Source organism: Cherax quadricarinatus, chromosome 39 (assembly GCF_038502225.1).
Source record: "Cherax quadricarinatus isolate ZL_2023a chromosome 39, ASM3850222v1, whole genome shotgun sequence".
Classification (NCBI taxonomy): domain Eukaryota; kingdom Metazoa; phylum Arthropoda; class Malacostraca; order Decapoda; family Parastacidae; genus Cherax; species Cherax quadricarinatus.
Window position 1 is genome coordinate 24,601,833 of NC_091330.1, and position 26,912 is coordinate 24,628,744.

General features: G+C 38.7%; 1 protein-coding gene across 3 annotated transcripts in view; it reads left to right on the forward strand.

Annotated features, from left to right (window-relative positions):
- The first annotated feature begins 611 nt into the window (after nucleotides 1-611).
- Cds (CDP-diacylglycerol synthase) overlaps nucleotides 612-26,912 on the forward strand; it is a 194,793-nt gene continuing 168,492 nt past the window's right edge. The window contains exon 1 of one of the 3 annotated variants that reach the window (XM_070092531.1): nucleotides 612-961. In XM_070092531.1, coding sequence (XP_069948632.1) covers nucleotides 890-961 — 72 coding nt within the window. In that variant the 5' untranslated portion in view covers nucleotides 612-889. The remainder of the gene's footprint in view (nucleotides 962-26,912) is intronic. The other 2 variants (XM_070092534.1, XM_070092532.1) reach the window with 2 other exon arrangements.

A 26,912-nucleotide genomic window follows, 5' to 3' on the forward strand; every position in this document is an offset into this window, starting at 1 on the left:
CGGATCAGCCGGGCTGTGGCTCGTATGTTGGTTTGCGTGCAGCCAGCAGCAACAGCCTGGTTGATCAGGCTCTGATCCACCAGGAGGCCTGGTCTCAGACCGGGCCGCGGGGGCGTTGACCCCCGGAACTCTCTCCAGGTAAACTCCAGGTGAGAACCTAGGATAACCCAAAAAAGTCAGTGACTGATTTCCATTGGGATCCTTTAGTTTTACATCCTAATTTTTTTTATTGGCTCAGTATCATGCAAAAATAAAAACACAGATTTAGGGAGATTAAATAAATCATCCTGATTAATCTGCGGCGGGAGTAAGCACCAAATATGAGAGAAGCCTCACAAGTTTCTACACATACCGTGCTACACCAAAGTCAATCTTGCTTTATATAAGTTGCCGTTACAAAATTTACCGTTTTCTTTTATTTGTTACCTTTTTTCAGGAATGCACATTATTAAGTTTCTTAGAGTTCTTGATATCTCGTGTTTGTCTGTTTCTCTGGAAAATAATATTACATAAAATATTAAAACAGTAAACATTGAAGTATCTTGCAGCAGTGCGAATTTTATCGTATATAAATGCAGAATATAGGTAATATAGATTGTTGTGTTGGGTAGTCCTGAGGAGTGTAGGGGAGGTGGAGTGCGCAGCTTGTACCACCAGATCACTGCTGCTATCTGACGTTACACTCAAGTGTTCTCCATCACCATTATTGTGATCTCTGGCTACACCAGTGTGTTACACTGCATGACGCTTACACTAGAGCATGAACAGTGATCAGTAGCAATAGTGATAACAGTGACTGGTCACAGTTACTCTACCGTCATCAAGAATTCTCAGCAGATTCCTCAGATTCAAGACATCTTAGAAGTGAGCGCCGCCAGGCTCATCAGACATGAATGCTGAAGCTGAGGCTGAGAATGAGCTGAGGAGACGTCAGCTAGACACTGAGGAGAGGGCTGAGCAGGTATGTCTCGAGAATCAGTGTATTTATGTCCTGAGGCAAGAGTCAGCAGGGAAGCCTTGGTATGTCTGCGGCAGGTTTTAGTGCTCTCATTATTTACCCTGAGTAACTTAGTAACTCCAGACACTTGTGTTACCAAGGTGACACGTGTTTGTGGCCAGTGACTGGATGGGTGACCCATGAGTTTTGTGCGGGGGCTAGTAACTTGGTGATTCTGGCCTATTTTGAGTCAGAATATGATGCACTTTATACCCACTAATATCCACAAGCAGTGTTATGAAAACTCAATCTATAACCAATTCCATTGTTGTTTTTTTGTTTTCAACAAGTCGGTCGTCTCCCACCGAGGCAGGGTGACCCAAAAAAAGAAAGAAAATCCCCAAAAAGAAAATACTTTCATCATCATTCAACACTTTCACCACACTCGCACATTATCACTGTTTTTGCAGAGGTGCTCAGAATACAACACTTTAGAAGTATATACGTATAAAGATACACAACATATCCCTCCAAACTGCTAATATCCCGAACCCCTCCTTTAAAGTGCAGGCATTGTACTTCCCATTTCCAGGACTCAAGTCCGACTATATGAAAATAACAATTCCATTGTGTTATACTGTATTACAAAATCCAGTTATTCTCTAAAGATCTTAGTAGTATTCCTTATTACTCATATATTTGTCATCTGTCAGCTGTTATTATTTCAAACAGTGCTTTACCTCACTGTTTTTATTGTTTATTAGTCACTACAAGATTAATAATTTAACTTGGCTTTCCTCTCCAGAATCTTAGAAAAAAATAATACGTAAACAAATCTACTCCTCCCTCATATCCCACAACATACTGAACCCGTGCCAGTTTGGGTTAGGCTGAAAAAAAAGGACGAACAATGCAAATATTCAGATGCTCGAATTACTATATACAGCACTTGAAAAAATGAATGTCTTCTAGGGCTCTTCATAGACCTATGGAAAGCATTTGATACAGTAGACAACAATCTCTTGTACCTAAAACTAGAACATTATGGGGTCAGAGGACAGTCCCTCCATCACCTAAACTCTTATCTGAGTGATAGACACCAGTATGTATACACAAATGGCATGACCATTACTTAGCCTGTTGTTGGAGTGCCACAGGGAAGTGTTCTAGGTCCTCTACTCTCTTATTTACATCAAAGACCTCCCAAATGCATCCCGACTCCTTAAACCTGTTCTATTCGCAGATGACACTACTGATATCCTCTCCCACCCAAACCCGGTTATACTTAGTGACACTAAACAGCGAGCTACAAAAAATACCAAACTGGATGATGACCAACAACCTCACTCTTAATATAGACAAAACCTGCTTAATGCTTTTTGGAAACAGCATCAAATATCCAGCTAAACATATTGATAAATGGTTCCTCCATTACAAGACACACTGAGGGCAAATTTCTAGGTCTCCACCTTGACTGTAATCTTAAAATTCAGAACCACATCCAGCATATAGCTAAGAAGGTTTTCAAAACAGTAGGCATCCTTTCCAAGATATGATACTATGTACCTCAGATGGCACTCCTTACTTTATATCTTTCTCTAATATACCCTTACTTCACCTATTTACCTGGAGTTTACCTGGAGAGAATTCCGGGGGTCAACGCCCCCGTGGCCTGGTCTGTGACCAGGCCTCCTGGTGGATCAGAGCCTGATCAACCAGGCTGTTACTGCTGGCTGCACGCAAACTAACGTACGAGCCACAGCCCGGCTGGTCAGGAACCGACTTTAGGTGCTTGTCCAGTGCCAGCTTGAAGACTGCCAGGGGTCTGTTGGTAATCCCCCTTATGTATGCTGGGAGGCAGTTGAACAGTCTCGGGCCCCTGACACTTATTGTATGGTCTCTTAACGTGCTAGTGACACCCCTGCTTTTCATTGGGGGGATGTTGCATCATTTGCCAAGTCTTTTGCTTTTGTAGTGAGTGATTGAGTGTGCTTGGCGATCGACCATGAAAAAGCTGTAGTGTCGATGATCACAAACTCATGTGCCAGACAACACGCCCCACCACTCTTCAAGAGCTTGAACTTACTTAATATACAAAATATACACACACATTATTGTCTACTATATATACAGAACATTAAACTCCAATATAAACCCTCCGCTCAAACTTGTAGACAGCTTCAACAGAACACAGGCATAGCACGAGGCACAAAACACTTTTTGACATCCCTCGTGTCTCTCACACTATGCAAAAATTCAATGCACATATAGGGCCTGAAGATCTGGAACTCTTTTCCTGAACCAGCAAGAGGTCCCCTGCCCACAAGTCAATTTAGGACTATACTTAAAAAATCCTCTCATCTCCTGATATAAATCATACCCACAATATGCTCATCTCTCACCAGTTTTGAAGCAACTTTCTCAAATGTTTTATTACCCCCTTATTTGTTAAAACATTATTAAATACCTAAAAATGCATGTTTTTATCATAAATTGTACTACCTCATATTAAATGAAATGTCCCAGTATGATAGTGGCTTTCTCTATATCAATCATATTATGAAATGTAAACATGGATTGTAACCTTTGCAAAGAAATAAATTTTTCTTATTTACCTTTTTTTTTTTTTTTTTTTTGTCTTATTACCATTTTACAGTAACTAAGCTTCCACAACTAACTTGTTTAGTAAAGAACTATACACATTATTTTTTCTGTCTAGTATTTTATTCTACTCTAAACCCTTCTGTTTTTTATTAAGCTACTTCAAGTTCACTTTTCTTTATAGTATAAAACTGTACACATTATATTTTACTGTATTGTGAGCAGTTTATATTAGCATTAATGCAATAAGTTGAAATCGGGTGCTATATTAATATATTATCTAATCTTAACCCTTTCAGGGTCTGTCCCGTAGATCTACGGCTTTACGTTCAGGGTCCAAACCGTAGATCTACGCCATGAGCTCAGCTCACTCTGATAAACTGTGAGTGGTACATTTGGGCCTAGATATGAGAGAATACATCTATGTGATATGTGTGCACCACATAAAACAGATCCTGCAGCACACTGTGTATAATGAGAGAAAAAAAATGAAATCATGATTTTTCGATTAAAACAGCAACTTTGCAGTGTTTTTTCGTATGTTTTTTATATGTGTATTTGCGATTTCTTGGTCTCATTTGATAGAATGGAAGACATATTACAGAAATAGAGATGATTTTGATTGGTTTTAGCACTGGAAATGGCTTGGAACTGAGCTCAAAGTAGCAGAAATGTTAAATTTTTGCCGATATTCAAGAGTAAACAAACGACCTCACACGTCTAATACACGTCAGCTGGTGGGTCTAATATACATTCACAAATATGGTGATGATATTTATACAATTATTACAGTATTGCATAACAGTAAATCTATTTTTTGGTGTGAATAAAAATTCATTATGTGAATAAAAAATCAAAATGGAATTTATTTGTAAAGCCTCAAAACATAACTAATGAACAGAGGAAATGTTAGTTTAGTGCCAGGAATGCCTACATTGTTCATTCTGGACCCTATTTTGAAATTGGAATATTTTGAACTTTGTGTTAAATTGGCCAAATTAACAACTTCCGATCACTTTATTTTGTAGTTGAAACAGTTGACTTGGCGATTTCTTGTGCTCAATCGATAGAATAGAAGTAATACTAGTGAAATAGCTAAGAATTTGGTTGATTGGAATAATGTAATTGACCTAAAATGGGAGTCAAAGTCGGCAAAATCGCCGATTCGTAAATATCGCTGACACATCAAAATTCGCGAGAGCATAATTTCGTCAATTTTCCACCAAATTTCGTACTTTTTGTTTTATTACCTTCACAAAAAGATTCTCTATGATTTCATAAGAAAAAATAACAAATTTTTTTTTTGAAAATTCTTGGACACTGGTGCGTGACTCCAGATTTGGGCCTTGGACCCTGAAAGGGTTAATACAGTGGACCCCCGGTTTGCGATGGCATCAGTATCTGATAAATCCGGTATTCAATACATTTTAACGCAAAAATTTTGCCTCAGTTCCCGTTAAAAAACTCGCCATACGCGATTTGTCCGAGATGTGTCCATGTGTGGCCTGAACTGCCCCGTGCATGCCAGTGTTTACAAGCCAGCCAGTGTGCTCGCATCTAAGGATACATTCGGTACATTCCATATTGTCACAGTGTTTTTGGTGCTTGTTTCTGCAAAATAAGTCACCATGGGCCCCAAGAAAGCTTCTAGTGCCAACCCCGTGGTAAAAAGGGTGAGAATTAGTATGGAAATTAAGAAAGATTTTGAAGGGTTTGGGGCTAACCCTGAGAAGCCTATGCCAGTTGTGGAATCCATTGTGCCCACTTCAAAAATTAAGGAAATGTGTGCACAGTGGGTTGAACTAAAAACCTTTATGGATGAAAATCACCCTAACACAGCTATTGCAAGCCGTGCTGGTGACTATTACAATGACAATGTTGTGGCCCATTTTAGACAAATCGTAAAGGAACGGGAGGTACAGAACTCTATGGACAGATTTGTTGTGCGACAGAGGTCCAGTGACTCAAGCTGGTCCTAGTGGCATTAAAAGAAGAAGGGAAGTAACCCCGGAAAAGGACTTGCTATCTCAAGTCCTAATGGAAGGGAATTCCCCTTCTAAACAATAAGTTCAACACTCTCCCCTCCTCCCATCCCATCAATCATCACCAGATCTTCATTAAAGGTGTCATGTTTTCTATTGTTAGTAGAGTACTACAAACTGTGCATGTCTTCTTCAGTTTGTGTGCATTAAACTTAATATTTCATGTGGTAAAATTTTTTTTTTTCATACTTTTGGGCGTCTTGCACGGATTAATTTGATTTCCATTATTTCTTATGGGGAAAATGGATTCGCTTTTCAATAATTTAGGTTTACGATGAGCTCTCAGGAACGGATTATTATCGCAAACCGGGGGTCCACTGTAGTTTATCATACTTCATTACTATTTTAGCATTATATGTTTATTAGTTTTTACACCTTACTTGAACACTATTCATTAACTCCAACTTTGTCCATTCGTCCCCGTATTACAATACAAGTTTTATTTCTTTGCAAGTTTACAGACTACTTAATACTAAAGAAATTGATCATAGTTTGTTTAAGTTGTACATCTGTTTTTATTTAAAGCAGACAGTAAGCCAACTCAAGTTACAATCTGGGGATATTACATTGTGACAAAATACCTTCAAATTGTCCCAATGTAATATCCCCAGATTGTAACTTGAGTTAACTTACTGTCTGCTTTAAATAAAAACAGATGTACAACTTAAACAAACTATGATCAATTTCTTTTGTATTAAGTAGTCTGTATTCCATTAATTTAGTGTGCTCATAATGCCGTGGCATGATAGTCGCAATTCATTATTGTAACTCGTTTACAATAGATTACTCTCCTTAATAGCATTGCAAAGCATTCTCAACCTCTGTCAGTTTGGATTCAGGAGAAACAAAAGCACAAATGACACAATTATAATAATGCTAGAACTACTTTACACAGCACTTGAAAAAAAATGAATATCCACTAGGACACTATATTGACCTTAGGAAAGCTTTTGATGCAGTAAACCACAGCATCCTACTTCACAGACTTGATCATTATGTTATGATAAGCCATGCACTTACATATATAAAGTCTTACCTTACTAATAGTCAAAAATACATCTCTATTAACCCTTTGACTGTTTCGGTCATATATATATATATGTCTTACGAGCCAATATGTTTGACGTATATGTGCTCAAAAATTCTAGCGGCTTCAAATCAAGCGGGAGAAAGCTGGTAGGCCCACATGTGAGAGAATGGGTCTGTGTGGTCAGTGTGCGCAGACGGACGATAAATAAGGGAGTTAACTTCACAGCCATTAGCCGCCTCTTTGCAGGATATTTTCGTATGGTTTTTATGGTTGTATTCTCATTTTTTGGACTCATTTGATAGAATGGAAGATACAGTGGACCCTCGGTATTCGATGGCATCGGTATTCGATAAATCCGGTATTCGATGCATTTTAAAGCAAAAATTTTGCCTCGGTATCCGATTGAAAACCCAGTATTCGATATGATTCGTATGAGACGTGTCCATGTGTGGCCTAAACTGCCCTGTGTGCACCAGTGTTTACAAGCCAGCCAGTGTGTGCGCATCTAAGAATACATTTGGTACATTCCATATTATCCATATTATCACTGTTTTTGGTGCTTGTTTCTGCAAAATAAGTCACCATGGGCCCCAAGAAAGCTTCTAGTGCCAACCCTGTGGTAAAAAGGGTGAGAATTAGTATAGAAAATAAGAAAGATTTTGAAGGGTTTGGGGCTAACCCTGAGAAGCCTATGCCAGTTGTGGAATCCATTGTGCCTACTTCAAAAATTAAGGAAATGTGTGCACAGTGGGTTGAACTGCAAACCTTTATGGATGAAAATCACCCTAACACAGCTATTGCAAGCCGTGCTGGTGACTATTACAATGACAATGTTGTGGCCCATTTTAGACAAATCGTAAAGGAACGGGAGGTACAGAGCTCTATGGACAGATATGTTGTGCGGCAGAGGTCCAGTGACTCAAGCTGGTCCTAGTGACATTAAAAGAAGAAGGGAAGTAACCCCAGAAAAGGAAATTGCTATCTCAAGTCCTAATGGAAGGGGATTCCCCTTCTAAACACTAACACCATCCACACTCTCCCCTCCTCCCATCCCATCAATCATCACCAGATCTTCAATAAAGGTAAGTGTCATGTAACTGTGCATGTCTTCTTCAGTTTGTGTGTATTAAAATTAATATTTCATGTGGTAAAAAATGTTTTTTTTCATACTTTTGGGTGTCTTGCATGGATTAATTTGATTTCCATTATTTCTTATGAGGAAAATTGATTCGGTTTTCGATATTTTCGGTATTTGATGAGCTCTCAGGAACGGATTAATATCGAATACCGGGGTCCACTGTATATTACAGAAATAGACATGATTTTGATTGCTTTCATGACAAAAAGTACCTTGAAATTGAGCTCAAAGTAGTGGAAATGTTCGATTTTTGCCGATGTTCAATGAACTGTGCAAGTCAAGTTGGTTAATTTGATTAAGTGTACAGTGGAACCTCAAAAATCGAACGTATCACATATTGAACGTTTCGAAAATAAGACCATTTTTTCGGACAAACTGTGTCCCTATTATCGAACACGCCCCTATTTTCGGACCGCCGGGTACGGGACCTGTCCGTTGGCCTGCTCTGTCCTCGTCCCCACGCAGGCGCCGTGAGCAGTCTAGCTTTGTTTATGCTTGAGTGAACAGTAACCTGCGATCTCATTTACACATTTTACGATTATTTAATTGTGTTTAGTGCTTGTGGGGCTGTGAAATAAGCTGCCATGGGCCCAAAGAAACTTGCTAGCGGTACCCCTGTGGTAAAGAAAGTGAGAAACACCATAGATGTGAAGAAGGAAATAATAGGTGAGACCTACGTCTCACCTCCTGGCGCTATATAAGGCTCCATCCTGTCACTTCAACTTCATATTGTTTCAGACTTCGGAACAATGCTCTTCTCCAGACTGAGGGACTGACCACCTCAAAACTTTAAGGGTGATGGACTGATTACATCGTCTTCAAGTCTCTTCTGCTTCTATCAACTTTTCTGTACTCGACTGAAGAAGCCTACTGTGTAGGCGAAACGTTTCGTAATAAAGATACCTAACTGTTGCATATGTGTCTTACCTAACAACCCTAGCACTTACAAGTTAAATAATGTAGAAGTTAGCCATACAGATTGCGAAAAGGACTTGGGGGTTATGGTAAGCAGCAACCTTAAACCAAGACAGCAATGTTAGGTAAGACACATATGCAACAGTTAGGTATCTTTATTATGAAACGTTTCGCCTACACAGTAGGCTTCTTCAGTCAAGTACAGAAAAGTTGATAGAAGCAGAAGATACTTGAAGACGATGTAATCAGTCCATCACCCTTAAAGTTTTGAGGTGGTCAGTCCCTCAGTACTGTGTAGGCGAAACGTTTCATAATAAAGATACCTAACTGTTGCATATGTGTCTTACCTAACAACCTGTCGGTATTTTATACCATTTTAATGTTCAAGACAGCAATGCCTAAGCGTACGTAATAAGGCAAATAGATTACTGGGATTTATATCAAAAAGTGTAAGCAACAGAAGTCCAGAGGTCATACTGCAGCTTTATACATCATTAGTAAGGCCTCACCTAGATTATGCAGCTCAATTCTGGTCTCCATATTACAGAATGGACATAAATTCGTTAGAAAACATTCAGTGTAGGATGACTAAATTAATACATAGCATTAGAAATCTTCCTTATGAAGAAAGATTGAAGACTCTTAAGTTGCATTCACTTGTTAGACGAAGAATGAGGGGAGACCTGATCGAAGTGTATAAGTGGAAGATAGGTATTAATAAAGGGGATATTAACAAGGTCTTGAGGATCTCTCTCCAAGAGAGAACCCGCAGTAATGGATTTAAATTAGATAAGTTTAGATTTAGAAAGGACATAGGAAAGTATTGGTTTGGAAATAGGGTAGTAGATGAGTGGAACTACTCTGGAGAGGCGTAGAATGAGGGGAGATATCATTGAAGTGTATAAGTGGATGACGGGCATAAACAAGGGAGACATTAATAAAGTACTGAGGGTGTCGAACCAGGTAAGAACCAGGAATAATGGATTTAAGTTGGATAAATTTAGATTTAGAAAGGACATAGGTAAGTACTGGTTTTCTAACAGAGTTGTAGATGCGTGGAACAGTCTTCCCAGTGGGGTGATAGAGGCTAGGACCTTGGGTAGCTTTAAGAAGAGACTGGACAAATATATGAGTGGGAGGGGCTGGGTTTGATTGGTGTTGGGGGGTGCAAGAGTTGTTTCTTGAGTAGCTTTAGGTAGATGTCGTTTTGATAAGGACCTGCCTCGTATGGGCCAGTAGGCCTTCTGCAGTGTTCCTACATTCTTATGTTCTTATGTTCTTATGTTATTGAGGCTAGGACTTTGGGTAGTTTCAAATTTAGGTTGGATAAGTACATGAGTGGGAGGGGTTGGATTTGAGTGGGACTTGCACATCAGAGCTTATTTCTTGGGTAGCATTGAAAATTGGGTTGGTCAAATGTTTGTTAGTGGGATGAATTGTAAAGGACCTGCCTAGTATGGGCCAACAGGCCTGCTGCAGTGTTCCTCCTTTCTTATGTTCTTATGTCCTTAAGTGCTAGGGTTATGGACACTCCCGAGCTTCAGAACATAAGAACATAAGAATGTAGGAACACTGCAGAAGGCCTACTGGCCCATACGAGGCAGGTCCTTATCAAAACGACATCTACCTAAAGCTACTCAAGAAACAACTCCCGCACCCCCCAACACCAATCAAACCCAGCCCCTCCCGCTCATATATTTGTCCAGTCTCTTCTTAAAGCTACCCAAGGTCCTAGCCTCTATCACCCCACTGGGAAGACTGTTCCACGCATCTACAACTCTGTTAGAAAACCAGTACTTACCTATGTCCTTTCTAAATCTAAATTTATCCAACTTAAATCCATTATTCCTGGTTCTTACCTGGTTCGACACCCTCAGTACTTTATTAATGTCTCCCTTGTTTATGCCCGTCATCCACTTATACACTTCAATGATATCTCCCCTTATTCTACGCCTCTCCAGAGAGTGGAGATTTAAGGCTTTAAGTCTATGAGGAAATGGTATGGTGATACCGACAAGATGTGGAAAAAGACACTTATGTACAGTTCAGGACATTTATTAAAGGAAACGTTTCGCCACGAGTGGCTTCTTCAGTCCTAATACAGAGAAAACTAAGAAAACACACATATATATAGTGGTGGGAGTCAGGTGAGGTGAAGCGTGGGTAGAGGATATTACCCATCCTGGGAACTGGTGTTACTTGATGCCAGCAGGTCCCTCTCTAACCTCACCTCCTTAGTTCAATTACTACTACTACTACTATTACCACCTCTACCCACGCTTCACCTCACCTGACTCCCACCACTATATATATGTGTGTTTTCTTAGTTTTCTCTGTATTAGGACTGAAGAAGCCACTCGTGGCGAAACGTTTCCTTTAATAAATGTCCTGAACTGTACATAAGTGTCTTTTTCCACATCTTTAAGTCTATCTTCATACGGGAGGTTCCTTACACAGTAAATCATTTTAGTCATTCTTCTCTGTATGTTCTCTAATGAGTCTATGTCCATCCTGTAGTAAGGGGACCAAAACTGAGCAGCATAATCTAAATGAGGCCTCACTAGTGATGTATAGAGCTGTAAAATAACTTTTGGACTTCTGTTACTTATACTTCTTGAGATAAATCCAAGTAATCTGTTGGCCTTGTTGCGCACACTAAGGCACTGCTGTCTTGGCTTTAGATTTCTGCTTACCATGACTCCCAAGTCTTTTTCACATTCTGTATGACCAAGCTCTACTTCACCTAGATTATAGCTTCGAGGGTTATTTTCATTACCAAGGGCAAGTACCCTACACTTATCCACATTAAACTTCATCTGCCACTTTTCAGACCAAGACATTAATTTGTTCAAATCGTCCTGGAGTTCATTGATATCCTCCTCAGAGTGAATTATACGGCCTATCTTTGTATCATCAGCAAACTTACTCATGTCACTAGTAATCCCTTCATCAAGGTCATTAATGTAAATTATGAACAGGAGAGGGCCCAAAACTGATCCTTGTGGAACGCCACTAGTGACTAATCCCCATTCAGATTTCACTCCATTAATGGTAACTCTCTGCTTTCTATTGGTAAGCCATGCCTCAATCCATGCTAGAACTTTACCTCCTACACCATGAGCTGCCACTTTTCTTAAGTCTCTCTTGTGAGGTACTCTGTCGAAGGCTTTACCAAAATCCAAATAAACAATATCATATTCCTTATCACTGTCAACTGCCTCAAATGTTCTGTTGAAGAACGTCAGTAAGTTTGTCAGGCAGGAACGACCTCTCGTGAATCCATGCTGAGATTCATTTATCAAGTTATGCTCTTCAAGGTGACTTCTGATAATGTCAGCTATAATTGATTCTAATAACTTGCCCACTATAGATGTCAGGCTTATTGGACGGTAATTTGAAGGAGTGGACTTATCCCCTGATTTGAATATAGGAACCACATTAGCCATCTTCCACAACTCTGGCACAACACTGGTAAGGATGGACGCATTGAATACATATTGAATTGAATACACACATTGAATACCTTGCATTTATCTACATTGAACTGCATCTGCCACTTTTCTGACCAAGAGTAGAGTTTGTCTAAATCCTCCTGAAGTTCCCTAACATCTACGAAATCTGGGAATGGACAGCTGACGGATAATGAACTGGAAATGTGTTCCTTATTTAATGACTATTTTTTGTCAGTTTTTACTCAGGAAGATGTAAATGAGATTCCAGTAATTAACAATTATTTAGTTCCTGATGAATTTAAGTTAACTAATATTACTGTCACGAGGGACATGGTTATTAAACAGATAGACAAACTGAAACAAAATAAGTCCCCGGGACCCGATGAGTTGTTTTCAAGGGTACTTAAGGAATGCAAGATGGAGCTTAGTCAGCCATTGAACATTAAAATGGTATAAAATACCGACAGGTTGTTAGGTAAGACACATATGCAACAGTTAGGTATCTTTATTATGAAACGTTTTGCCTACACAGTAGGCTTCTTCAGTCAAGTACAGAAAAGTTGATAGAAGCAGAAGATACTTGAAGACGATGTAATCAGTCCATCACCCTTAAAGTTTTGAGGTGGTCAGTCTCTCAGTCTGGAGAAGAGCATTGTTCCATAGTATGAAACAATATGGAGATGAAGCGACAGGATGGAGCTTTTTATAGCGCCAAGAGGTGAGACGTAGGCCACTAGGAGAGGTAAGAACTCAGATGTTGAGAGATCAGGTCCCTCTCAAATCCAGCCGCTCTCACTAGTGGAAGTTGTCGAAGTTGATTGCAGGTCTGTACCAAGATACCCTTGTGTTGCAGTGTCTGACAGATTGAACATTAAAATGGTATAAAATACCGACAGGTTGTTAGGTAAGACACATATGCAACAGTTAGGTATCTTTATTATGAAAATAATAAAGATACCTAACTGTTGCATATGTGTCTTACTTAGTCAGCCATTAATGAGTGTATTCAATGCGTCCATCCTTACCAGTGTTGTGCCAGAGTTGTGGAAGATGGCTAATGTGGTTCCTATATTCAAATCAGGGGATAAGTCCACTCCTTCAAATTACCGTCCAATAAGCCTGACATCTATAGTGGGCAAGTTATTAGAATCAATTATAGCTGACATTATCAGAAATCACCTTGAAGAGCATAACTTGATAAATGAATCTCAGCATGGATTCACGAGAGGTCGTTCCTGCCTGACAAACTTACTGACGTTCTTCAATAGAACATTTGAGGCAGTTGACAGTGATAAGGAATATGATGTTGTTTATTTGGATTTTAGTAAAGCCTTCGACAGAGTACCTCACAAGAGACTCTTAAGAAAAGTGGCAGCTCATGGTATAGGAGGTAAAGTTCTAGCATGGATTGAGGCATGGCTTACCAATAGAAAGCAGAGAGTTACCATTAATGGAGTGAAATCTGAATGGGGATTAGTCACTAGTGGCGTTCCACAAGGATCAGTTTTAGGCCCTCTCTTGTTCATAATTTACATTAATGATCTTGATGAAGGGATTACTAGTGACATGAGTAAGTTTGCTGATGATACAAAGATAGGCCGTATAATTCACTCTGAGGAGGATATCAATGAACTCCAGGACGATTTGAACAAATTAATGTCTTGGTCTGAAAAATGGCAGATGAAGTTTAATGTGGATAAGTGTAAGGTACTTGCCCTTGGTAATGAAAATACCCCTCGAAGCTATAATCTAGGTGAAGTAGAGCTTGGTCATACAGAATGTGAAAAAGACTTGGGAGTCATGGTAAGCAGAAATCTAAAGCCAAGACAGCAGTGCCTTAGTGTGCGCAACAAGGCCAACAGATTACTTGGATTTATCTCAAGAAGTATAAGTAACAGAAGTCCAAAAGTTATTTTACAGCTCTATACATCACTAGTGAGGCCTCATTTAGATTATGCTGCTCAGTTTTGGTCCCCTTACTACAGGATGGACGTAGACTCATTAGAGAACATACAGAGAAGAATGACTAAAATGATTTACTGTGTAAGGAACCTCCCGTATGAAGATAGACTTAAAGCCTTAAATCTCCACTCTCTGGAGAGGCGTAGAATGAGAGGAGATATCATTGAAGTGTATAAGTGGATGACGGGCATAAACAAGGGAGACATTAATAAAGTACTGAGGGTGTCGAACCAGGTAAGAACCAGGAATAATGGATTTAAGTTGGATAAATTTAGATTTAGAAAGGACATAGGTAAGTACTGGTTTTCTAACAGAGTTGTAGATGCGTGGAACAGTCTTCCCAGTGGGGTGATAGAGGCTAGGACCTTGGGTAGCTTTAAGAAGAGACTGGACAAATATATGAGTGGGAGGGGCTGGGTTTGATTGGTGTCAAGGGGTACGGGAGTTATTTCTTGAGTAGCTTTAGGTAGATGTCGTTTTGATAAGGACCTGCCTCGTATGGGCCAGTAGGCCTTCTGCAGTGTTCCTACATTCTTATGTTCTTATGAATCAATTATCCTACCTATCTTCGTGTCATCGGCGAATTTGCTCATATCACTAGTAATTCCTTCATCAAGATCATTGATATATATTATAAACAACAACGGGCCCAAGACTGATCCCTGTGGAACGCCACTTGTTACTGATCCCCACTCGGATTTAACCCCATTTATGGACACTCTCTGCTTCCTGTCAGTGAGCCATGACTCGATCCACGAGAGCACCCTTCCCCCAATGCCATGAGCTGCTACTTTCTTTAACAGTCTTTGGTGCGGAACTCTATCAAATGCCTTACTAAAATCTAAGTAAATAATATCAAATTCTTTATCGTGGTCAACAGCCTCAAAAGCTTTACTGAAGAAAGTTAATAATTAGTTAGACAAGACCGGCCTCTTGTGAATCCATGCTGAGTATCATTAATCAAGCTATGCTTATCTAGATGGCTTCTTATAATCTCAGCTAAAATTGACTCTAGTAATTTGCCTACAATTGAGGTCAGGCTTATTGGGCGGTAATTTGACGGTAACGACTTGTCCCCTGTTTTAAAAATAGGAATTACATTAGCCATCTTCCACATATCAGACACTACACCTGTTTGAAGAGATAAATTAAAAATATTAGTTAATGGTTCACAGACTTCCATTTTGCATTCCTTAAGAACCCTTGAAAAAACCTCATCAGGACCCGGTGACTTATTTTGCTTCAGTCGGTCTATCTGCTTCACAACCATTTCACTAGTGACTGTGATGTTACATAATTTATCTTCTTCTGGTCCACTATAAAAATTAATTACCGGAATATTATTAGTGTCTTCCTGTGTAAAAACCGAGAGAAAATAATTATTTAAAATCGAGCACATTTCATTCTCTTTGTCAGTAAGATGCCCATAGTTATTTTTAAGGGGACCTATCTTATCTCTGACTTTTGTTCTATAGACCTGGAAAAAACTTTTTGGGTTAGTTTTAGAATCCCTAGCAACTTTAATTTCATAGTCCCTTTTAGCTTTTCTTATCCCCTTTTTAATGTCCCTCTTAATGTCAATATACTGATTCATAAGATGACCCTCGCCTCTTTTGATACGCCTATAAATTCCTTTCTTATGCCCTAGTAGATATTTCAGCCTATTATTCATCCATTTTGGGTCATTTCTATTTGATCTAATTTCCTTATAAGGGATAAACGTTCTTTGAGCAGCATGTATTGTGTTCAGAAAACTGTCATATTGATAGCTCTCTTCATTACCCCAGTCAACAGATAAGTGTTCTCTAAGCCCATCGTAATCTGCTAAGCGAAAATCTGGGACTGTTACTGAGTTATCCCTACTATCATACTTCCATTCAATTCTAAATGTAATTGATTTGTAGTCGCTAGCACCCAGTTCCTCTGAAACTTCTAAATTATTAACAAGGGATTCATTGTTTGCCAGAACTAAGTCAAGCAGGTTATTACCCCTTGTAGGTTCTGTCACAAACTGCTTCAAAAAACAATCCTGAACTACTTCTAAGAAATCGTATGATTCTAAATTCCCAGTCAAGAAATTCCAATCAATATGACTAAAGTTAAAGTCTCCTAGAATTACTACATTATCGTGCCTTGTGGCCCTAACAATTTCCTCCCATAGTAGTCTCCCCTGGTCCCTATCTAAATTTGGGGGACGGTATATCACACCTAAAATTAATTTTTCATGCCCCTCTGAAAATTCTATGCAAACAGACTCTGTATGTGTTACTTCAGACTTAATACCCGTTTTTATGCAACAGTTCAAGCGATCTCGGACATACAATGCCACCCCACCCCCCTTCCCGATACTTCTGTTTACTTGGAACAATTTAAAACCCTGAATGTGACATTCTGCAGGCACGTCCCGACTTTTTGAATTAAATCACGTCTCAGTAATGGCAAATACATCTATGTTACCTGCACTAGCAACTAGTCTCAACTCGTCCATCTTATTCCTAGCACTGCGACTATTTGTGTAATAAATATTTAATGACCCTCCTCTCTCTTTACCCTTCCTGCTCCTTTCTGTTATTCCACTAAACCTATTACTGTCCTTGTCAATTAGTGCCACTGGCTTTCCAATATCCACCTCATTTTGCCTATTACTAGTTCTCCTAGTACTCATGTTACTACCCTGCGACTTCACAGTTTTCCCGCCAAAACCCATACCACTAACTATTCCTAGTTTAATGACCTAACAGCTCCCTCCACTGCGTTGGCCAGTGCTCCCACCCCACACCTAGATAAGTGAACCCCATCCCTGGCATACATGTCATTTCTGCCATAGAAGAGGTCCCAGTTGTCAATGAATGTTACCACATTTTCCTTACAGTATTTGTCCAGCCAGCAATTGACACCAATTGCTCTGGACAACCATTCATTTCCAACTCCTCTCCTTGGCAAAATGCCACATATGACAGGTTTCCCACCCTTCCTCCTAATTATCTCTATTGCTGACCTATACCTGCTAATCAGGTCCTCACTCCTACGTCTGCCAACATCGTTGCCTCCAGCACTGAGACAGATAATAGGATTGCTCCCATTACCTCTCATGATGTCATCCAGATGGCTAACAATATCCTTCATCCCAGCCCCAGGAAAACACACTCTCTGCCTCCTACTCCTATCCTTCAAGCAGAATGCCCTATCCATGTACCTAATCTGGCTATCCCCAACAACAACAATGTTTTTACCTTCCTTGGCGTCGTCCGTCGTGATGCTCCGAGTAGTCGACTCACATTCGCCAGGTAGCATTACATCACTTGTAGAATTCGTCAAGACGTTCTCGATGGTCTTCTTTGGGGTTTCTAGGGATGTCTTACTCATGTCTGCCAATGCTTCTTTGGTGCTCGTTGTGGCATTCCCAGTAGAACACTCACATTCGTCAGGTAGCACCGAGAATGAGTTGGAAGTTTCCACGGTAGTCTTCTGGTTTCTCGTTGTTTCTGCCTCTCCAACCGTTTTCTTGATCTTCAGCTTGGTTCCATGCTGCCTGGCCACTGACCAAGCTCCCCTCTTAACCTGGGGACTCACAACAGGAGGATTACTACGAATCCTCTTGTTCTCCTCCGTTAATCGCCGTATCTCCATCTTAGCAACTCTGAGCTCTTCTCTCAGCTGCTGGTAAAGTTGCTCAAGAGAGGGCATCCTGGTTCAGATTCACAGAGAGCACACAAACAGGTCTTCACAGAGCTAAGTACACGTCACCACTGGAGCTAAGTACACGTCACCACTGGAGCTAAGTACACGTCACCACTGGAGCTAAGTACACGTCACCGTTCTTACGTTCTTATGTTCATTCTTTTGTGCATGTAAATCTATCTTTTAGGTAAAAAAAATTTTTTTTGTTGATACTTCTAGGTGTCTGGAACAAATTACAGTGGACCCCCGCATAACGATGGCATCGCATAGCGATTTTTCCGCATAACGATTACTTTTATCGCAAAATTTTTGCCGCGCATACCGATTAAAAACCCGCATACCGATTTTCGTCCGAGACGCGTCCAATGTGCCCTCAGCCAGCCTCACATGTGCCGCTCCGTCCCATTGTTTACCAGCCAGCCTCCGCGGTAACATCCAAGCATACACTCGGAATATTTCGTATTATTACAGTATTTTCGGTGCTGTTTCTGGAAAATAAGTGACCATGGGCCCCAAGAAAGCTTCTAGTGCCAACCCTGTGGTAAAAAGGGTGAGAATTAGTATGGAAATTAAGAAAGATTTTGAAGGGTTTGGGGCTAACCCTGAGAAGCCTATGCCAGTTGTGGAATCCATTGTGCCTACTTCAAAGATTAAGGAAATGTGTGCAGAGTGGGTTGAACTGCAAACCTTTATAGATGAAAATCACCCTGACACAGCTGTTGCAAGCCGTGCTTGTGACTATTTCAATGACAATGTTATGGCCCATTTTAGGAGTCTTGAAGAAACGGGAGGTACAGAGCTCTATGGACAGATTTGTTGTGCGACAGAGGTCCAGTGACTCTCAAGCTGGTCCTAGTGGCATTAAAAGAAGAAGGGAAGTAACCCCAGAAAAGGACTTGCTACCTCAAGTCCTAATGGAAGGGGATTCCCCTTCTAAACAGTAAGAAGATAATGCTCTCCCCTCCTCCCATCCCATCAATCATCACCAGATCTTCAATAAAAGTAAGTGTCATGTAATTGTGCATGCCTTTTTCAGTTTGTGTGTATTAAAATTAACATTTCATGTGGTAAAAAAAATTTTTTTTCATACTTTTGGGCGTCTTGCACGGATTAATTTTATTTCCATTATTTCTTATGGGGAAAATTCATTCGCATAACGATTATTTCGCATAACGATGAGCCCTCTTGCACGGATTAAAATCGTTAACCGGGGGTCCACTGTAATTGGATTTACGTTATTTCTTATGGGGAAAATTGATTCGAAAATCGTCCATTTCGACAATACGTAGTCCCACTTCCAGGAACGGATTATGGACGATTATTGAGGGACCACTGTAGTTGAAATTGGTAAATGGGAAGTTTCTTGTACTCAGTCGATAGAACAAATGAAGTTTTAAAGAAATAGCTATGAGTTTGGTCGACTGGAACAATGGAATTAGCCGAAAATAGGGCTCGAAGTGGGCAAAATCGCATATTCATAAATATCACCGAGGTTGCTAACTTTGCGAAAGTGTAATTCCATAAGTTTTCCATCAAATTTCATACTTTTGGTGTCATTACCACCGGGAAAAGATTCTCTGTCATTTCATAAAAAAAAATAATTTTTTTTCATATGTTTTGTGATGCCAGGAGACACCTCAGGATTTGGGGTTGCTACAGTCAAAGGGTTAAGGATCTCGTTATCAATGTCCAGACATTGGCATACCACAGGGAAGCATCCTTGGCCCCCTGCTTTTCCTTTTATACATCAACAACCTTCCAAATGTATCACAACAACTTAGGCCAATTCTCTTTGCTGATGACACAACTTTTATCATCTCCCACCCAAATCTTGCATCATTCAGCATTATGTACATTGTACATAATGTTTAATGATGCAATGTACATCGTTAAGCAATGTACTTCGAGGAATTTTCTCAGGTGGTTTTTATAGTTTTCCTAGTTACTTTTGGTATCATTTGATAGAATGGAAGACATGCTAGCAAATTAGAGATGATTTTGGTCTGTTTCAGATTGGAAATACACCTCAAATTGCCAGAAATATTCGATTTTTGGCAATTTTCCTGAGGAAGGGGCCTCAGCTTTGCTTTACAATGTTTTAATTTATAGCATTTTGCTAATGCAGGTATTTAACCCTTTCAGGGTCCAGACCCGATCTAAAACTTGTCCACGGGGTCCAAGAATTTTAAAAAAAAATTTGTTTTTTCTTTTGAAATGGTAGAGACAATTTCTGAAGGTAATAAAACCAAAAGTACAAAATTTGATGGAAAATTGACAAAATTACACTATCGCAAATTTTGCTGCATCAGTGATATTTTTGCATCAGTGATTTTGCTCACTTTGACTCCTATTTTAGGCCAATTACATTATTCCAGTTGACCAAATTCTTAGAAGTAATACTAGCAAAACAGCTATTTTATCAATTGAGCACAAGAAACTGCCCAGTCAACTATTTCAGGTACCCAATAAAGTGATCAGAAATTGGTAATTTGGTAAATTTCACAATGTTAAAAATATTCCAATTTCAAAATAGGGTCCAGAATAAACAATGCAGACATTCCTGGCACTAAAATAGCATTTCCTATGTTTATTAGTTACATTCCCAGGCTTAACAGATAAATTCCATTTTGATTTTTTATTCACATGAAGAATTTTTATTCACACCAAAAAATACAAGATTTACTGTTATGCAGTATTGTAATGATTGTACAGTAGGGCCCTGCTTTGTGGCGTTTTACCTTTCAGCGTTCTGCTAATCTGGTGATTTGAAATTATGACCAAAACTTGCTATATGGCTCCCGGTCTTTCTAATATGGTGTGCCCCCACCCGGTTTGTTTGCATTCTCCATGAGCACATCTCTCTATTATGTCTAGAAACTTTCCAAATTTCAAGTGTTTTAAAGTTATTGCATATTTTTATGTGCTCTGATAATTATACTTATGTGTACCTGTGCCTAAATACTGTAGATCCTCGGCTAACAAATGCATCCCATAAGGTTAAATCCGCCCAACGAAGCGTTTGAGCATAAAAATTTTGGCCTGGCTAACCATGAAAAACTCGCCCAACTTGATTTGTCCCGAACCTGTCTAGCCTGAGCGCCTCAGCTGCCCTGCCGTCATTGTTTACAAGCCAGGGTGGCCAGTTTCATGCATACATTCGATACATTTTGTATTATTCCATTGTTTATAGTGCTTGTAACTGCTAAATAAGCCACCATGGGCCCAAAGAAAGCTTCTAGTGCCAACCCTGTGGTAAAAAAGGTGAGAAATACAGTGGACCCCCAGTATTCGATATTAATCCATTCCTGAGAGCTCATCGAATACCGAAAATATCAAAAAGCGAATCAATTTTTCCCATAAGAAATAATGGAAATCAAATTAATCCGTGCTAGACGCCCAAAAGTATGAAAAAAAATATTTTACCACATGAAATATTAAGTTTAATGCAATAGAATATTTATTTATTTATTTATTTATTTAGTAATTTGAGCATACATACAGAGGTACAAAAAATACAGGTAAGAGCAGCATGCCAAAGCCACTTATATGCATAGCATTACGGGCTGGCTTAAAATTAACTTAAGATTAACTAAGCAATGATGAAATCAGTGATAAGACATTGTAAACAGATGACTATAAAGCACAAATGAGTATTACAAAGACAGGTCATATGGTTGCATGCATTGCTGTACATTCAGTCGAATGGAGTATTCTGTTAGATTGGGTTTTAGGTTTAACATTTATGTGATATAATTGTGAGAGACATTTAAGATATACAATTTATAAGGTTCAGTTATTCAGTATTTATTTGGTTTTGGGTGAGTAAGTGATCTTGAGAAGAGACTTGAATTTATAAACAGGTAGTGTTTCTTTTATATTTACAGGTAATGAATTCCAGATTTTAGGGCCTTTTATGTGCATTGAGTTTTTGCATAGCGTGAGATGGACACGAGGAACATCAAAGAATGATCTGTGCCTTGTGTTATGGTCATGTGTTCTGTTGAGGTTGGCAAGGAGATGTTTGAGGGGAGGGTTAATATCAGAGTTAAGTGTTCTATGTATGTAATAGGTGCAATAATAAGTATGGATGTTTTGTATGGTGAGTAGGTTGAGTGTTTTGAATATTGGTGGAGTGTGCTGCCTGTAGTGAGAATTTGTTATTCTAACTGCAGCCTTTTGTTGGGTAATTAGTGGTCTGAGATGGTTAATTGTTGTTGAGCCCCATGCACAAATTCCATAGGTGAGATAGGGGTAAATAAGAGTGAGATAAAGGGCCAGGAGGGCTGACTGTGGAGCATAATACCGTATCTTCGATAGTATGCCTACAGTCTTGGAAATTTTCTTAGAAATTTGTTGTATATGTGTATGAAATTTGAGTCTATTATCAAGGTGGATTCCTAAGAATTTTCCCTCTGTTAGCTCTGTGATAGGTGATCCGTTTATCATTATGTTAAGAGGGACATCTGTAGCTCTGTTACCAAGCTGAATGAAGTAGGTTTTGTCAATGTTTAGTGTAAGTTTGTTAGTCCTCATCCAGGTAGATATTTTCTGTAATTCGGTATTTACAGTATTGGCTAGCGTGACTGGGCTCGGGTGAGAGAAGACGTATGTAGTGTCATCTGCAAATAGTGTGGGTTTGAGTAATTGTGATGCATTTGGTAGGTCATTTATGTATAGGAGAAAGAGAAGAGGGCCAAGGACACTTCCCTGTGGGACACCAACTGTAATTGGTTGTGCGGAAGAGCTTGCCCCATTTGCGTACACATATTGGCTTCTGTTGCTGAGGTATGACTTGAGGTAGTTGAGGGAGTGCCCTCTTATACCATAGTGTGACAATTTTACGTGGAGCAAGTCATGGTCAACTGTATCAAAAGCTTTACGTAAGTCAATGAAGATCTCCAGTGGGACTTCTTTTTTCTCTATTGCAGTGTATATATGTTCTAGCATGTGTATATTAGCATTATTAGTATTTTTATTAGGCCTGAATCCAAATTGGCAGGGGTTGAGTATGTTTTGGGAGATGAGGTAGGAGTAGATTCGTTTATGAATTAATTTTTCGAAGATTTTTGAGAGAGGGTGTAAATTGGATATTGGCCTATAGTTATTCAACTCTGTTTGGTCTCCTCCCTTATGGATCGGGGTGACCCTTGCTATTTTGAGAACTGTAGGGAAGGTGGAGGATTCAATGGATTTGTTAAAGAGTGTTGCAGTGATTGGTGATAGCACTTGTGACACTTTTTTGTATATAAAGGATGGTAAGGTATTTAAATCTCCTGCCTTGTTTTTTAGTGCATTGATAATAAGGGAGACTTCGTATGGGTTAGTCGGAGCTAGGAACAGTGTGTTCGGGTAGTTGCCAGTGAGGTAGTCATTTGGTGGGGTATCTGAGCTTGGGATTTTATTGGCAAGGTTTTGTCCTATAGTGGAGAAGAAATCATTGAGTCTGTTTGCTGTTTCTGTTGGTGGGAGTTGGGGTTCATCTGATTTTGCTAATTTTATTTCGCTATTTCGTGATATCTTTTTTGTTCCCAGAATTTCTGATAGGGTTTTCCAGGTCTTTTTTATATCACCTCGTAAGTTGGATAATCTGTTCTCATAATACAATTTTTTTGCCCTTCTTATCAGGCTGGTTAGGATTGACGAGTAACGTTTTGTTTGGTCTCTGGTTATGTGACCCATTCTGTACTGTTTTTCATATCGGTGTTTTGTATTTATGGATTTGAGAATGCTGGGTGTTAGCTAAGAGACTGAACAGTCCCTGGCTGTCATCTGTTTAGTTTTTTTAGGGCAGTGCTTGTTATAGAGGTATTGGGTCTTTTTTAGAAAATTATTAAAACATTCGTCAATATCTGTACATATTTCTAGCTCAGTGTGCCAGTCAATGTTTGTTACTGCTGTTGTGAAGTTATTAATGGCTGCCTCATTGTGAAGTCTGAAGGTGACTTTAGTAGTGTCTTGGGGTAATTTACCAAGAGTTATGAGGAAAGTAGGGTAGTGGTCTGTGGTATTATCTGTAATTATGCCTGATTTTAAAGGGGATATGGTGTTGGTCCAGATGTGGTCAAGTAGGGAAACACTAGTCTCCGTAGCTCTTGTAGGTTTTGTTACTGTTGGTAGCAACATGCAGTTACTCATTGTGTTTGTGAATTCAGTAACGTGTGGGTCCTGGTCTTGCAGGAGATTTATATTGAAGTCACTTGAGAGTAGTAAGTGATCTTTGTTCATGCGTGCATCAGTTATCATACTTCCTAGGTTTTGACTAAATTGGCTAATGTTTGACTGTGGAACTCTGTAGATGTTTATCAATGTGAGAGGTTTTTGTAAGTATTTGGATTTGAATTTAGCTATTATATATTCCCCATGTTCATCCCTTGTGCAAGTATTAGTGATACATTCTAGTTGGTCTGAGTAGTATATAGCTGTGCCACCCCCTTGTTGGTCTGGCCTACAGTTGTGTATGGCTGTGTAACCAGGAATGGCATAGACATCTGTAGTATCAGGCTTTAGCCAGGTTTCAGTTAGTGTAATGATGGACACATTGGCATGTAAGGAATTTAGTAATGCTATGAGGTCATCGTAATGCTTGCTTAAAGATCTGATATTGTAGTTAAAGACAGTTGTTTTTGTTGGCTCTGAGAAGTGCTTTTGATTGTTCTGCTGTGTAGTAATTACAGTAACTGTTTGACTCATTTAAGTCATTAAATAAGAGGTTGTAATCATAAGATTTGTAGTGAATCTATAGTTAGAATTAAGTATAAAACAAAGTAAATATTCTAAAAGCTAAAAAATAGCACCTGAATTATTTAACAAATGTAAAAATAATGAGCTAAGGTAGTTTTTTAAAGCTAAAATAAAGGAGACAACATAAAAGGGACTAAAGTAATTTGTGGTGAACAAATAAAGTGATGATCAAATAATGGAGCTTGGGAATATGATAGTAGGTAGTACTTAAAGGTAATTCTTTAAAGTTAGAATTATAATATAAAATTATAATATAAAAGGGACTAATATAAGTTGTGGTGAACAATAAAGTGGTAATCAAATAAATGAGCTTTGGAATATAATGGCAAAATAGTGAACTTATTACACTTCAGCACCTGAGAATAGCACCTTGATTATTTTAACAATTGTGAATATATGAACTAAGGTAGTAATATAAAGCTAAAATAAAGGAAAAAATATGTAAGGGACTAAAATTAAGTAATGGTAAACAAAGTTAAATGGACAGATAGTCACTATGAAATAATATTGGTTTAGGAGTAAGATCTGATTTGTAATATTAAATAAGTTGAGCAGTTTATTGCACAATAAAAAGTAAAAAAATGAGGTAGTTGGTACTAGCTAGCAAAAGATAGTTTTGGTATTTGCAAAAAAGTAATTGGAATATACACTAATTGCACACACAATAAAAAGTGACTAAAAAAACAAGTAGTGGTAAACAAAATTAAATGGACAGGTAAGAACAATGAATAATATTAATTTGGAGTAAGATTTGACTTGTAACACAAAATTATGAGCAATTAATAGCAGTAAGAAAGAAGTATAAAGTATTGGAGGTAGTTAGCATTAGCTAGTTATGAAAAAATAATAAAAATAATAATGCACAATATAATAGCAACATACACTATATGCACCACACATATATATGTATTAAGGGCACTTATCTAATCTGTTACAGAAATGTCCGCTTTTCTAAGGAAGGTAGAGAAATCATGTTTGTTTGAGATAGTATATTGTTGTCCTGTTGATGTTTTCCTTACTAGTAACAACAATAACAATAGAATAATAACAATAGAATAATTGACACTTACCTTTAACCCTTTCAGGGTCCGTCCCGTAGATCTACGGCTTTACGTTCAGGGTCCAAACCGTAGATCTACGCCATGAGCTCAGCTCACTCTGATAAACTGTGAGTGGTACATTTGGGCCTAGATATGAGAGAATACATCTATGTGGTATGTGTGCACCACATAAAACAGATCCTGCAGCACACTGTGTATAATGAGAGAAAAAAAATGAAATCATGATTTTTCGATTAAAACAGCAACTTTGCAGTGTTTTTTCGTATGTTTTTTATAGTTGTATTTGCGATTTCTTGGTCTCATTTGATAGAATGGAAGACATATTACAGAAATAGAGATGATTTTGATTGGTTTTAGCACTGGAAATGGCTTGAAACTGAGCTCAAAGTAGCAGAAATGTTAAATTTTTGCTGATATTCAAGAGTAAACAAACGACCTCACACGTCTAATACACGCCAGCTGGTGGGTCTAATATACATTCACAAATATGGTGATGATATTTATACAATTATTACAGTATTGCATAGCAGTAAATCTTCTATTTTTTGGTGTGAATAAAAATTCATTATGTGAATAAAAAATCAAAATGGAATTTATTTGTAAAGCCTCAAAACATAACTAATGAACAGAGGAAATGTTAGTTTAGTGCCAGGAATGCCTACATTGTTCATTCTGGACCCTATTTTGAAATTGGAATATTTTGAACTTTGTGTTAAATTGGCCAAATTAACAATTTCTGATCACTTTATTTTGTAGTTGAAACAGTTGACTTGGCAATTTCTTGTGCTCAATCGATAGAATAGAAGTAATACTAGTGAAATAGCTAAGAATTTGGTTGATTGGAATAATGTAATTGGCCTAAAATGGGAGTCAAAGTCGGCAAAATCGCCGATTCGTAAATATCGCTGACACATCAAAATTCGCGAGAGCATAATTTCGTCAATTTTCCACCAAATTTCGTACTTTTTGTTTTATTACCTTCACAAACAGATTCTCTACGATTTCATAAGAAAAAATAACAAATTTTTTTTTTGAAAATTCTTGGACACTGGTGCGTGACTCCAGATTTGGGCCTTGGACCCTGAAAGGGCTAATGAAGATCTGGTGATGATTGATGGGATGGGAGGAGGGAAGAGTGTGGATGGTGTTAGTGTTTAGAAGGGGAATCCCCTTCCATTAGGACTTGAGGTAGCAAGTCCTTTTCCAGGGTTACTTCCCTTCTTCTTTTAATGCCACTAGGACCAGCTTGAGAGTCACTGGACCTCTGTCGCACAACAAATCTGTCCATAGAGCTCTGTACCTCCCGTTCCTTTACGATTTGTCTAAAATGGGCCACAACATTGTCATTGTAA